This window comes from Larus michahellis, chromosome 11 (genome assembly GCF_964199755.1).
Source record: "Larus michahellis chromosome 11, bLarMic1.1, whole genome shotgun sequence".
NCBI classification, from domain to species: domain Eukaryota; kingdom Metazoa; phylum Chordata; class Aves; order Charadriiformes; family Laridae; genus Larus; species Larus michahellis.
In genome coordinates, this window is record NC_133906.1 from 15886496 (window position 1) to 15900375 (window position 13880).

Here is a 13880-nt window from a genome sequence, read left to right on the forward strand (position 1 = left end):
TGGCAACCCACAGATGGTTCTTCTGATCAAATAAGATGCAAAGTCAGTTGGCCACGGGATCAGGCTTCTAGTTTCTTCTTCCTGGGCCTGACTTGTTGAGTTGCTGAATATGCATATTTCACACTACAGGATTTTTTTTTTCTTGACTAGCTTTTATAATAAATGTCATGGCACATTGTATTAAGGAAAGATCTCAGTTGTAGGTACAAGATTTTACTTTGTCCAAAATGCTTTTTCACCTGGCTTCATCTCTGTTCACTTGTATGTTTAGATGTGGCCAACTAAATGACTCACGAATGGGTGCTGAAGTGGGTGTTCATGAGCCAGAGCTGGTGCTTAGTGCTAGGATTGTGGTTAGATTGGCTACCCGTGCACTGAACCATAATTTCTGCAATAATATCCAGTTAACCCACTTCTGATGCTGTCATTAAGTACTAAAGTACTCTGGCATTCTTCTGCTTTTGTACATATTCTTGAGCTGTAATGTATGCAGTGCTGGGGATATCCTTGTGACTGCTGATTGTGCCAGGGTAGGCTTGCAGGAGCAGACCCAGTAAGATTTGTCTATGTTCTACTTTTCTGTTCCTTTTAAGTAGGACTTTTGAGAGCTTTCTAGTTAGCAAATCTTGTGTGCTATTGGTTCATGGTGTTCCTAATCATGTTTAGTTCATCTGTGCTGCTGATACAAAATTCAGATTTCGGTGCACGGATGGATTGGGTCTGTGCAGTGTTTGTCCCTAATGATGTTTTTTTAAGTATAGCGACAGCAGAGCGTGCCGCTTCTGTTGCAGCGTGCTTGTGTATAAGTCACTTCTTGATCTAGATGGAGGGATGGAGAAATTGAATCAGCCAGTAGTGTGGTAGTGGAAGATGGAGCCTTTCTGGTGTAGCCCAGCTTAGACTGAACGTTACTCTTCAGTGAAAACTGTTTTGGCTTTTGTAGTGTATTTTCTTCTCTTTGGGCATCTTTCTACTTTGCATCAACCACAGCATTAACTAACAGCTTTGGCAATACCAGCAAAGAGCCTAGGACAGGCATATACTGAAGTTCTTTCTGGGTTTGCTTTTATAGTCACTAAGATAAGATAGTAGCTTGGATATTCCTCCTAGAGGACTTCAGTCTTGCTGGCAGTCAATCCAGTGCCTTGTGTAAGTATTACGTTCATTTAATTGCATTAGGCATGAAGTAGTCGTACATGAAGGGATGACATTGGGTTATAGTATGTATAGGACCAAAATAAAACTTTCTAGTATGACTGACCGATGAGAGACAAATCTAACAGAATAGCCCATTAATCAAAAGAATGATGAAACAGCCCATGTGTTACAATTCGGTATAGAATTGTTTAAAATACTGGAATTCTTTTGGGTTTTGCTTGAAGCTATGATTTTTTTTTCCCCCCCTCTGCAGTATTACAATGTGAAAGTTGTCAATTCTCGGGCAGATACTCTTGCAGTGTAAGTTTAGAGAACATTAAAATGTGTCAGGGTTTCTGCGTAGTTTGAAATAATAACTTTTTACAAGATACTGTTTCAGTTGCCCAAAGTGTTCCTGGTGATGGTTTAAAAAAAAAGGGGGCAAACCAAACCAAAACATTTTCTAAATGTTTTTCTTCAAAAGATAAACATGCGGCTAACTTTTTTTGTAGTTGTGAAGTTTCTGTTTAGGAAGGTAACCCATTCTGAATTCAAATCAATAGACCAAACCATCAGATTACAACATAATGTTGCTTTATTGTGCTGCTCCATAAACCTGCTTCTGTGTTTGTTGCAAGCATAACCTTTATGCTTTTGTTTACATTGTAGGAAACACAGTTCTAGTGATGAGTTTTTTCATTTAACTCTAAACATCTTTTTATTTTGTTAATTTTAAAATTATTAGGTTTTGCTATGTTATGTTTTTAAAGATATTTTTTTGCATACTGCTGCTCATATTTCAATAAACAAAACAAAAAAAAAAACCTACAGATTTTTCTGATTTCCTTTATCCGTAACGTAGTACGTGTCAAATATTTGTTTACAAAGGTTGATTTACGAGTTCTTGTAACTCTCGATATGCTGATGCCTTACCATGTTCATATTCTTCCTTACACAAATGTGATCTTGTAATTTTAAAAATACTTTTCTGTAGCTTTTTGGTAACACAAAAGCTGCAGTGTTCTCAGAAGCAGAGACTAAATCGTTTCACTAACTTAAGAGTTCTTTTTTCTTGTTGTAGAATGCAGCCAGCCAAAACTATAACAATTTGTTGGTATTTATAAAAGTTCTTAAATCAATAGTACAAAAACCGCGTATCTGTACGACTTCAGCAACACTCTGATTATTGTGTTGGGGGTGGTTGGTTTTTTTGTTGGGTTTTTTTTTGTTTTTTCTTTGTTTGCCATTGTGGCAGACCATAACCTTTTTAAACAACCGTCACCATGTCTGAATGTGTAGCGCTTTAAACCGGTGACCGGTGGCCTTTTCATTGAAATGAAGGCTGTTCGAATCTCTCTTGAAACTCGAGTACTGTTCCAATAAAATGGAAATTGAGAAGTTTAGTGAGCTGTTCTTTTACTATTAGCCTTAATTTTAAGATTGAGGGGGAGAAAACTTCTGTCTTGTTTACCAAGATGTTACAGAAATAGAGGTTGAAATAGTAATTGGTGGTGTGCACAAATTAAAAGAAATCTCTTTTTTTGGCAAGATGAGTACAAAAATACTGAATCCCAATTCCACAGGGATATCCATATAAAAACTACAGAAAGGACCAATTATTTTAGTATAAAACTGAAACAAAAGTGTTGATAGCGCTTGATCTTATCTGTGCTTCCTGCGTTGGGATGTAATTTGGCTAGCAGGCTGCCACCTTGCAGTAATGCTCTGTGAAGTTCTCTCATCTTCTCAATAATAATAGTTTTTTTCCTCTGAATGTGTAACTGCACTATGCAAAGGAGGATCCAATAACTCAGGTAATATTTTTTTTTATATGTATCTCCTGATACTGTTTTGATGTTTCTACTTCCAAAGCAACGATTGCCATGTGAAGTTCCCAGAAGACTTACTGTGACAGTGTTGCTGAGATGATAGTCTAATTTGCGAGTAACGTTCCTCATTAAGTGTTGCGGTGGCTTCTTGTCTTTCCAGAAACTTTATATGGACTTGTATTAGTAGCTTTCTATACAAGTAAAAAACAAACAAGCAAACAAAAATCTTGCTTATTAAAAGTTTTAAATCATTATTTTCTAGAACTGAAGAGTTTTTCTTGAGTCTTTCTCTCTTGGGGGAAGTTAGAGGTGTAGTAACCATTGATAGTTATATCTCTGAGTAGCTAGCCAAAGTAACCTGTGAAATTGTTCATTTATAGGGTTTTTTCAGAAGAAAAAAAAAAAAGCTTTGGGCAAAACACACCTCTTCCACCCCCTCCTCCAACCTGCATTGTGTGTTAAATGAGTCAGAGGCTACTTCTGTTCACTGCTCCGTAAAAAGTAAATATCTCACTGGCATTTAAAGTGATTAAACTTTGCGTGTACTGTATCCTGTGCCAAGAGAAATCTGCCTTTCTTGTCCTGGAGTGCTCCCTGCCCTCTTCTAGCCAAGGACTGTGCCTTCTCTGACACCATCCCAAGAAATCCTACTCATCTAGAAAAACTGTTTCCTAGAAGTTAGGAGAACTTAGGAAATTACTTTTACTATAGATACTCTGGTCAGAGGACACTGGTGATTGCAGCGTCAAGTCAGTGCACGTGAATCAGGCTTTTCCAAATAGCTTTCCCGAAGTAAGCACTTGGTGGAAATGCAGATTCCATTTAACTTGCCAAATGCAGTATTTTGGCCTATGTGATTTAGAGTGCCTGTTTTCCAGACACTGCTAGCATTAAAAAAATCATTGGACTGCACTCAGTGATGATACTGTCTCTAGATTCCTTTTAAAACTTAAGCACTGTTAATCTTCTGATTTAGGATGCAGAGCAAGCTATCTTCTGTGTGCGCTGAGGCATTTGTAAAAAGTCCCAAAGTATCTGTGAATTGTCAGCCACTCAGTTATATGTAAATGTTTTTAGATACTTTGGGATCTTAATGCTCAATTAGTATTGGAGAGAGAATTGGCTTATGCTGATGAGGGTTTGGTAGTCAGCCAGCATTAGCACTTTGGGTTGGTACCATTCAAGACAAATAATCATTCCCCTTAGTGTTGGATGTCTGTGTATAAACTTTGAAGTAAAGAAATGTCATCCTCTGCATTTTTGTCATACAGGCGCAGCAAAGATGGTTGACTGGAGTTCTGTAGTGTGAATTCTCACTCCAACCGCTCACAAATTTAATAGCGAAGCAGAAGAAAGCTGCATGCTGGAAAGTAGCTTACCTAGACTGAAAAACGATGCCTACGCAAGCTATAGAGTGGGGGTACGAGATTTGTGCAGACTGTCTAGCATCTGTCCCCAGAATTCCTGTCATGCTGTGGCAACAGCAAAAGTAGAAACCAAATTGGGGGGGGGGGGGGCGGGCAAAAAAACCCCAACTGTTAATCCTCACAGCATAAAACCATCACCAAAGCCACTGGAAGGACAATACTCTGAGTCCTGATGTCTTCCTGCTTCTCCCAGATGTTTGGTTCCGTTGTTCTTTTCCATGACTTTCCAGCTCCTGCAAGTTGGAAGAAGGCTCCTTTAGCCTGATAAGAAACATCATTTTGAAGTCTCTGTCCCTTTTACCTCCTACCTTGAGTGGTGTCCCCTGCCCAGGTGAAGGGGACTGTGTGCCCAGGCTTTCAGACATGCTGGGGAAAACGGCATGTTGTGCACTGAGTATGTCCTAGCTGTTTGTTGCAGGAAGACTAAAACATGTGGTCTGGCTTTGTCCTGTGTTTCTATATTTAGTATATTAGTATTTAGCGTTTTCCTCTAAAACCATCCTGAGAGGTCTCTGAAGTCCAGCACAGTCAAAGGGCTCGACCTCAAGATTCTGAATAAGAATCCTCTGGCTGATGGAGTTCTTGGGGCACGTTCACCTTAAAAAGAGTGAACAAGCCTTCATAAAAGTCAACTTAGCTTGAGCACGAACACATATAATATCTGTGTGATATGTGCTTCACTGTTTTACGATTTCCAGTCAGTTTGCATCAGATCATTTTAAGATAACCTTGTTCTTGTTAACTGCCTTACGGGGCCACATGTTCAAGTGTGTTTAGAAGTATTTAAGCAATATTTTCTAGCTCTAGTTGAGTACAAACGCAAGGGAATGGCTGTTTTGGGATTCTCTTAATCCTGCGATGCGCTTCTAAAGGTAAGTCTGAGACTGCAGTTTCATCAGCTGGTGGTTGTGGGGCATATGGGGGGGGTCCAGTTAGAGCAAACATTGCAGCCAACAACAACAGTAACATTTGAAATGGCAAAAAAAAAAAAAAAACCAATTTAAAAGTTCATTCCAAAAATCTGGAGGCAGGAAATCTATCCTAGCAGAGATATCTTGCCAGGCAAGACAGATATATATTTTTTTTCATTACTACCTTAAGTTCATGCTGGAGTGGTAATCATCTGCTCCACTAGGGATGGCAAGAAGCCAGCATCACAACAGTGTCCTGTTTTCTGAGCGTGACGGTCACACCTGACGGAGAGCAAGCGGTTGCTGTTGGGCGATCCTGCAGCAGGCAGTTCTGTGTGAAGGGCTCTGTGGAAGGAGCTCTGCTCTAGAAGAACACTAAAAGTATTCACTTCAGTGCAAGAAATGAAGACACAAATCTATAGAAAATCATGTGAAGAGAAGCATGTTGTTAAATTCTCTTTTATCCAGAATTTTTGCTGTGCTAGCCACAATGTTTCCCTTAAATGTACGTGGGGAAACTGCTAACAAGCCAGACCAGCTACAGCTGCAAAGTCGGCTTATGACAGGTCAATCAGTTCTGTATTTAATTGATTAACTCTCTGTTGTCGTTTGAATGGTGCTGGCTGCTGCTACACTGGAGGGAAGAGAAGCGGGATGAAGGCAGTAAGGCAACGCGTCCAGAGGGTGCTCTGGGGCGTCTGCGTTGCTGTACGTCACCCGGAGCCCATCCGCCTCCGGCCTGAGGTATGAGTTGGTTTTGGCTGTCATCAAAGGGGTGCTTTGCGAAACCAGAGACTCAGCCGCTCCAGTGCGAGTGGTGGCTGCAGAAACAGCAAAAGTGTCGTGGAAATGCTTTCGGTGCCCATACCTGCTGCAGGCGATGGCATGGTAAAAGCCTAATAAAGACAAAATGATAGGTAGTTCTTCACACGTGAGCAAATTAACATGAAATCTCAATTTTTTCAGTCTTAATCTTGTAAAAGAAAATGAAATTCAAACTCGTGTTCGGAAATAAGTCTACTTGGTTACTAAAGCCCTTCCAGCAAGACAAACCCTACAAAGCTGCTTCGCTCCCACGGAGACGGAGGGGAGGGGTTTGGGCAGTGAGGTCTGGGCTGTGGAAGCTGTTGGGTCTTCTCCAGCCGTTCTGTGTTCCTGCTCCTTGCAGGCTGTCACCTTGGTGAACCCAGACTGCCAGGTTGGAGGGCAGCAACGTTTCCTGCAGACTTTGGTATTGTATTTTGCATTTTTTTTGCCTCTAGCTCATTGACTTTACTAAACAAGAGGGGACAGGTTTACTCCTTGTCACACTCCAGTGTTGGTAGTGGTGTTAGTGCAGCAGGGTTATAGTCTTGGATCTTGAAATACAGGGAAGATAAATGCCAACTCCTCCTTTTTTCTTTAAAACATTAAAAGAAAAAAAAGCAGCTTTTAAAACTAACAGCTCTTTTGTTCTAAGGGCAGTTTTGTTCTTTATAAATAAGTTTTTTCCATTCTCTTTTTGAAGTTGCACATCTGCTATTGCAAACAACACAGTTATTTCCAGGACTAAATAAGAGGTGCTGTGTAATCCAGTCGCCCCTGCGAAATCTCATTTTCTGAAGTCTCTTAGATATAGAAATTGCTTTCAGCAAATTCATGAGGCTCTTGAGAAAGCTCTGAGCTGTGTGGGTGATACCGGCTTTAGAGCTGGATTGGAGGAATTTGAGAGAGAACACAAAATAGACAAAATAAGGTCTTTTCCGTAAGAGCCAAACGGAGACTAGTTTTCCTGAGATCTGTGAGACTTCAGACCTCTGGTGAACGGTCTCACTCTAAAAGATCTTTATAGAAGGAATTTTCCGTAAGTTTCCTGTAAGAAATTAGAGGTAAATATACTATATTAAACCTGGAAGTGCAAGTTTAGGTTATGTCAATGGAGATTATTCACCGGGGCTACTACAAGCATTGCCTGGGCAAATCCTCAGCTCTGGAAGGAGGAATTTCCTGTTGCGAAGAGGGCAAAAATGAGAGTGAGAGGAGGAAAAAAGCTTACAACGATTTGACTCTGTGTGTAACTTGACCAGGAGACTTTCTGTATTGATTAATGGATTTAAACCAAACCTCTTTGCTTATACCTGTAGTTCCTGGATTTGCTTGGGGTCCTGTGAACTAAGGCTTGGAAGAAACAACCTCCTGAAGTCAAATGGGCTGTGAACACAATCCAGCTGTGTCTTCCTTTCATCTTCTCAGTCTGGTGTATCTGCCAGCGTTCTAAATGTTCCGAATACCAGGTAGATAATGTTTCTTGCTCTCGAAAGCTTTAGGAGAAGGAGGACCGTGGTCAGAGCAGAGCAGCGTTCAGGGAGGGACACTGCGCTGGCCGAGCAGAACCAAACCTCTTGCCCAAACACCTCCGTTGGGATCGGATGTGTACGTGTCAGGGACAGCTGCTCATCACTAGGAAACTGAGGCTCAAACCCTCCTCAGCCCCTCCAGATCTTCTCTGAAATCCCCCTTTGTAAGTTTGGAAGGGCAGCAAAAACTCAGGAGGAATGTAACTAAACCCTGGCTCTTGTTAGTGCTCACGAATGGCGTTAAGTCCTCAGCCTTTTCTCTTTCTTTTCTTAATGGAAGCTGAGTTGCGGAGGAGCCTTCGTCTTGGTGATTCCTGTTCTGAAGTGGTGTCTTGGGATAAGGGCTTTTCATTTCTTTTGAAGATGCTACTAGAAGAAAACTCATTAGAGCAAGTGCAGTTACAAATTGCTGTGTCTCTTGTGGTTTGACACCAGTTTGGAGAGCGTGATCATGCAACGCAGCTTTCTTTCTGGTTTGCCGTGCGGCACCAGGGCATTTACCAGCCTGAAGCATCCCAAGTAGACGTGAAACACTTAGGCTTTGGGATTTATTCTTTGCCTTTTGCCTTGCTGTGTAGTTTGACAGACTCGCGAGTCCTGCAGATGAATCCTTTCCAGGCACCGGTTGTGATGGCCATGTGTCATGGGGTGTAGAAAACGCTCAGCTCCTGGGTTTTGCTTGGGGGAAAGGGAAATGCAGGAGGGTGAATGCCCATATCAAAGCCCACCTACAGGTAGGAAATGAGAGAAACATGAGTTCTGCTGGGTCCCCAAAATGTTAACAAACCCGGTGTTCAGGCAGAGCAATGGGATCAGTGAGCCCCCAGTTTTGGGGTGCTCTTGCAGAGGAGCATCGTGCTGGAGGCTCTTCCTGGGCTACTCAGTACCGGCGCTGTGGCAAACTCCCTCTGGGCAGTGTCTGTGCCAACAGCTTGGGCAGCTGGGTTCACAACCAGCCATGGACTAGGACGTTAAAGCCAATAGACTGAAATATAATAATAATAATCCATTGGAAGGGTGCCATCAGATGCGGAAGATCTCACTGCTTCCAGGTGGAAGTGATGAGTTGTTTCCCTGTCCCAGAGGAAGAAGAGTTAAAACCTTATTTAACACACAGGTCCTGATTCAGCAGAGCACGTAACCCTGTATTTTAAGCATATGGATGCTCTCCAGAGCGTTCTGGGAGCTACTCATCGTTTGAAAGCAAAGCAAATAATTAAGAGCCTCTCTGAACTGGGGCCTCCCCACTTCTCACAGCGTTGTGTCCCAGATTTCTGGTGTTTCGCTTGTCCTTCGTGTTGTAGCGTATCGACCTCCAGTCTGGCTCGAAGGGAAGCCACCAGGCAGGAGGCTGCTGCTGGGCTGTGGGTGTCGAGAGGCTTTTTTGAAAGGCACATTGAGAAAGTGGGTTTTGCTATAAGGTCACGGTGAATGGTGTGTTTGTATCTGGGCAGGAGCGCGCCTGGCAGAAGGTGAGGGGAAGGGATGGAGTATACATTTGGGACCCCACATGTGTCATGCACCTAATAAACCAGTTACAGCAAGTGAATAAACGCCCACTGGTGTCCCTGTGGTTGGGAAGTGGATTTTATGGTCAGCTTGAATTTTGGGCCTCACGAAAGACAATATATCAGATGTTTTCTATACATACATTTCATATATGGGTTATAATGGAGTTAATAGAACTTTCTTCTGGAATGGAAGTGGTTCTGGGTATTGATGAGAGCAACGCAGGGCATGCATAAAAGCTTTCCCAGAAAATCAGCTAGCACTCTAAGCGTGACAGGTTCTTTTGGGGTATTATTCCAACTATCAGGCTGTGGAGAAAAATAGGATTATTGCAGCGTTATTCCTGAACATTTAAATAAAGTACAGGAGGGTGCAAAGCAACATATGCTTCATCAGGTTCTGAGGTAGAAGTTCTTAGAGCAAACTCATGGTGGCTGATAGCTGTAAACAAGCTGTTGTTACTTAAAAATAAATAAGAAATATCTGATTTGATAAAACTTGATTTATTCAAAAAGGGCTGAGGTGAACACACTTGAATTCATTCTCGCTTTCTACATTAGAGTAATTACTTGGAATTACACCAGTGAAATTTGGTTCAGAGGAGATAAAAATTGGCCACCTATCAAGGAATAAAATATTTAAGCCTGTTATGTAGTAGTTTAACTTACTTGAGCACAATAAAAGCTCTTGGTAACCAAGACAATGACATGGAAGTGTGATCAACTGTACAATTTCTGTGTTTAAAAAAAAAAAAAAAAGAAAAAAGCTTGCAAACAGGCTCCCATGTACACACATTTTGTCTGTGTGTTTGAGTGCGAGCCTGTATGTGTGTAACTGCGTTGTAAAATCTTTTCATTTGGATTAAATAAGTTATGTACATATATACACACAGCACGCCTGCTGTACTCTGCATGTTAAGGATGGATTTAGGGGCGCAGCATCTGATAGATGATCCACTAGCGAAAACCGGGGCAAAAATAGGTCTTAGGACTCTGTTTCTGGATAGCTGCAGTTCAGTGGTATGTTGAGCTACTGCCGTTCAAACCAAACCAAAAAAAAAAAAACCAAAAAGGCCTTTGCCCACTGTTTGTGGGATACAGAAATATGGTTCTGGGGTTTGCGTAGTTTGATTTGGAATTGTGCCGTAACCGCAAGTTTATTAAAAATCAGCATCTCTAAAATAGCATGTCGGCTAACAAAGTCAAGCAGAAGCTTTCAGAACAAAATCAGATAGCTAATAATTTAAACCAGTGGTTTTTGCCAGGGATCAGTGTTGGCTCAAACTGTTGCCATATTGGTAAAGAATGCTCCGAATTGTAGATTTCTATAAAAAGCAAGGAGTGGGGATATTGTCTGTTAAAGCAACTACTGCTATAAAACTGTGTTTTATGGCTTTCAGAAGTTGTCTACTTTGTGTGCTGAACTCAGAGCACTCCGCTCTCCCCTTTCATTAGTTTACATATATTAATGATATTTATTTTCTCTCCTTCCTTCTCCCCATCTTGATTATTTTAGTTTCATGCCATGGCAGATAATGTCCTTTGTAGCTTAAGAAAGTTGAAAACAAATTCCTTAGGTATTTAGTGTTTCACATAAATGGTAACTTAAAACCTGCTCGATGATGCAGTAAAACATCAAAACCACCCCCAACAGAATCACAATCAAAAGTCTAAATAAACATTTTCTGTTTTCTCCTCCTGCCTGGCAGGACTCCCGCTGCATTACCGCGCAGCTTCAGCAGCAGTTGAGAGAAATGGGTCTGGAAAATAAACTCATATCCCCCCAGCTTGGAGCCGTTAGGTAAATACACCGTGTTTTTTTACACTTGATGCTATGGTTTCATAAACATGGGTAACAAGCTCCACCAGATGCCCAAATCGGAGACTGTTGTTAATGCAAATATCCTTGTATGGACACTGAATGGGTGGATGATGACATTTGCATACATACAGAGCTTAATCTGGAATCACGGGGCAATTTTTTTTTTTTTGCACAAAACTGGATAAATTTGCTAAAGCATTCTCTCTTCAGTTCATAACAGAGCTTTTTATTTACAGCTATTCCGATTTGCATACAGCATATTTTTCAGCAATCTTTTCCTGCGATGCCGCCTGTTTAAAGAGGGTCACATCCATTCACTGCCACATGGCAATAACGCCTTATTGCACGGGGTTTCTGGTGCCTGCTACTGCTGTGAGACATAGTTGCTCGCTAGTGTCAGACAGCTTGTGTCCTCCACGGGCTCCTCGCTTCTCGGAGCGATCTGTCGTAAGGAAGAGTAGCAAAAAAAGAATTTTTGAGCTGGCAGTTTATGAAGAGCACAATGAATGTCACAGTCAAGAGCAGAAAGAAAAACAGAATGATGTAAGTCACCAGGTCTGGCTTATTTATTTCCCCTTCTTTTAACACCCTGGCTGTCGACATGTAAAAAGCGGAGGAGCTCACGGGTCTTGGTGTGCCGCTCAGGTAGGGCGTGTTGGTCTGAATGATGAGGTGAGCTTCAGTGGCACTAGTTGAATTTAGCAATTCACTATACATGTTCTTGCTCAAATTTCCTCCACAGTTGAAGTAAAGCAGGAGAGCAAACGCAGTCAGTCTTTGGCATAGGAGAAGAATAATGTTCCTGCTTGTAAAAGGCTGAAAACCAGCCGCATTTTGTCTAAAAGCAAATTAATTCACTTGCACGGCTCAGTGACTTTCTTTTAAATCTTCTTGGCTCATATTTACAGCATTCACCCACAAATATTAATCAAAAATGATATAGGTACCTCGTGTCCTGGCCCTCGTTCCCCCAGCACAACTCTTTTGGGGAAAAGCGCTGGATCATCTGCTGGTCAGGCGGGACGGACTGGGAGCCCCCGACATCTGCTGGGAGCCCCGCTCCACCTGCGTGGGAAAAGGCTCCGGAGCTGGCAGCCGGGCAGAAGGGGAGCTCACTCGCCGTGAAAGGAAGGCACGATGGATTTCCAGCTGGTTTTCAGAAGTGGGATGTGCACAAATCTGAGGTTAAATGGCATCTGTGGGGAGAGGCAGCTGCAGCTTTGAGATCCCGCTGAATTTGCTGTCGGGAGGCTCCGTGCTGTTGAAATCCCGGTGCAGTGAAGCATTAGTTGACTTTCTTAATCCCAGTTAACAGCATGCTGTGGAGCCCACGTTAAGAGGCTGAGCTTTCTGCTTGAGCATTCCAGGCACTCCTTTCGATTGCTTTGAGAAAAATAAATTAAAAAAATATAAATAAATAGACCTATATCCCTTTGTCCAAAAAAGAAACACCTCCCTGCGTTGGGAAAAAAAGAAAAGCCTCCCTGTGAATGGGAGGGGGGTCAGTTCTTTGGAAACCTCCTCTCTGCCCTCAGTTCAGCCGAGCTGCGAGGTGGGACTGTGCAGGGTTCTGTCAAATGTGACTTTTTCCCCCTGCCAGAAGCTCCACCGCAGCATCACTTGCCACCGTGGGAAGGGGAGAGGCGCGTGGTGGTGCCGACCGGCTCCGCAGCCCGTGGTGCATCTGGCAGTGACACGATGCTAAAAAGGAAGAGATCTTGTGCCTGAGGCTCCGGCTGGAGCTTCTGAGCTGGGGGAGGGCAGCAGAGAATGGGACAAAAAGAAGAAAATTGCCTCAAAACCTTTCTCTCTTCTCAGACCTTTATTGTTAAAATCTTAGAGTAATCAGAAAATGTCTTTTTATTTTTTTTTCTTCTTTCTTCCTTCCCTATGGTCCCCAGCACCCTCTCCAGCCTGACAATTAGCATGTTAATTTTTTTTCTTTTTTTTTTTTTCCTTCATCAAATTGCTTTTATGCTGCTATTAGCTGCTGGCTGCTTGCCAGCTCCCTGTCTCAGCCTCTCGCTTCCATGCATCAGATAAGCGCCGTTAATACTTTTCTTTTAACTCATCGCAACTTGAAAGGGGCAGGGGGCAGAGCCAGGGCGGGGGCGAGAGTAGCGAGGAAGAGAGAGGGGCACTGGGTAACTGGGCAGAGGAAAAGTGGGGAAAGAGCTTCTCCAAGTCCCAGGGTGTGCTGATCCAAGCAAATGCTTAAAGCGGCTTATGAGGAGATATTGCAGCCAACAGTCCCGGGTGGTTAAACGTTTCAATTAGCCTAAGAAATGTTTCTGCTGGGAGAGGGGGGATGAAGAGAGGAGAAATCTTCTGGTCAGTTAGATTTAAATAAAATACAATGAAGTCTCTGCTAGAGAGCAACACCTTCTGAGGTCCTGGTCAGTGTGTTCCTGATCTCTTGCCAAGCTCCAGGTGCTCCAGTGAAACCCCTTGTGCCTCCAGCGGCTCTGCTGGGGCGGTTGAAGGCTGTCGCGTCCTTGTTCACGTCCTTCTGCGTCTCTCCTCAGAAAAACCGCGTGTTTACCTACAAGTCTCGGGGACCTTTTGCATTCCCAGGGAAATCTTCTCTAAGGGCTTTCCTGATTTTTTTTGTTTCTCTCTCTCTTTTTCCCTCCCTCCCTTCTTGCCCATTTTTCAGCCCAATTGACCTGACTCTTCCACGCACTGATCCAGGATGGATGGGGGGGTCTTTCCCTGCCTGTACCCTGTTCCTCCTGGGGACACATCTCCTGCCCACAGAGCCATGGTAGTTACACCTATTTACTCTGTGCAGGTTCAAAGAACAGGACGCCGAGGCAGGCAGCCAGCACAGGGGCTGGAAAAATCAACAGAGTCATAAAAAAAGCTAATATAGTTTGCAACTGTTTTACCTACCACGTCTTCATGAAATCA

General features: G+C 42.8%; 1 protein-coding gene across 1 annotated transcript; it reads right to left on the reverse strand.

The window, feature by feature from the left end:
• Positions 1–9467: 9467 nt before the first annotated feature.
• On the reverse strand, positions 9468–13188 carry SMIM32 (small integral membrane protein 32). The gene has a single exon (XM_074603806.1). It carries the CDS (start codon positions 11685–11687, stop codon positions 11367–11369), a length of 321 nt encoding a protein of 106 aa, XP_074459907.1. The 5' UTR covers positions 11688–13188; the 3' UTR covers positions 9468–11366.
• Between the last annotated feature and the right edge of the window lie 692 nt (positions 13189–13880).

Coding starts and splice junctions, on each gene's coding strand:
- SMIM32 (XM_074603806.1), bottom strand. CDS start 11,687: ATGTATAGTGAATTGCTAAATTCAACTAGTGCCACTGAAGCTCACCTC.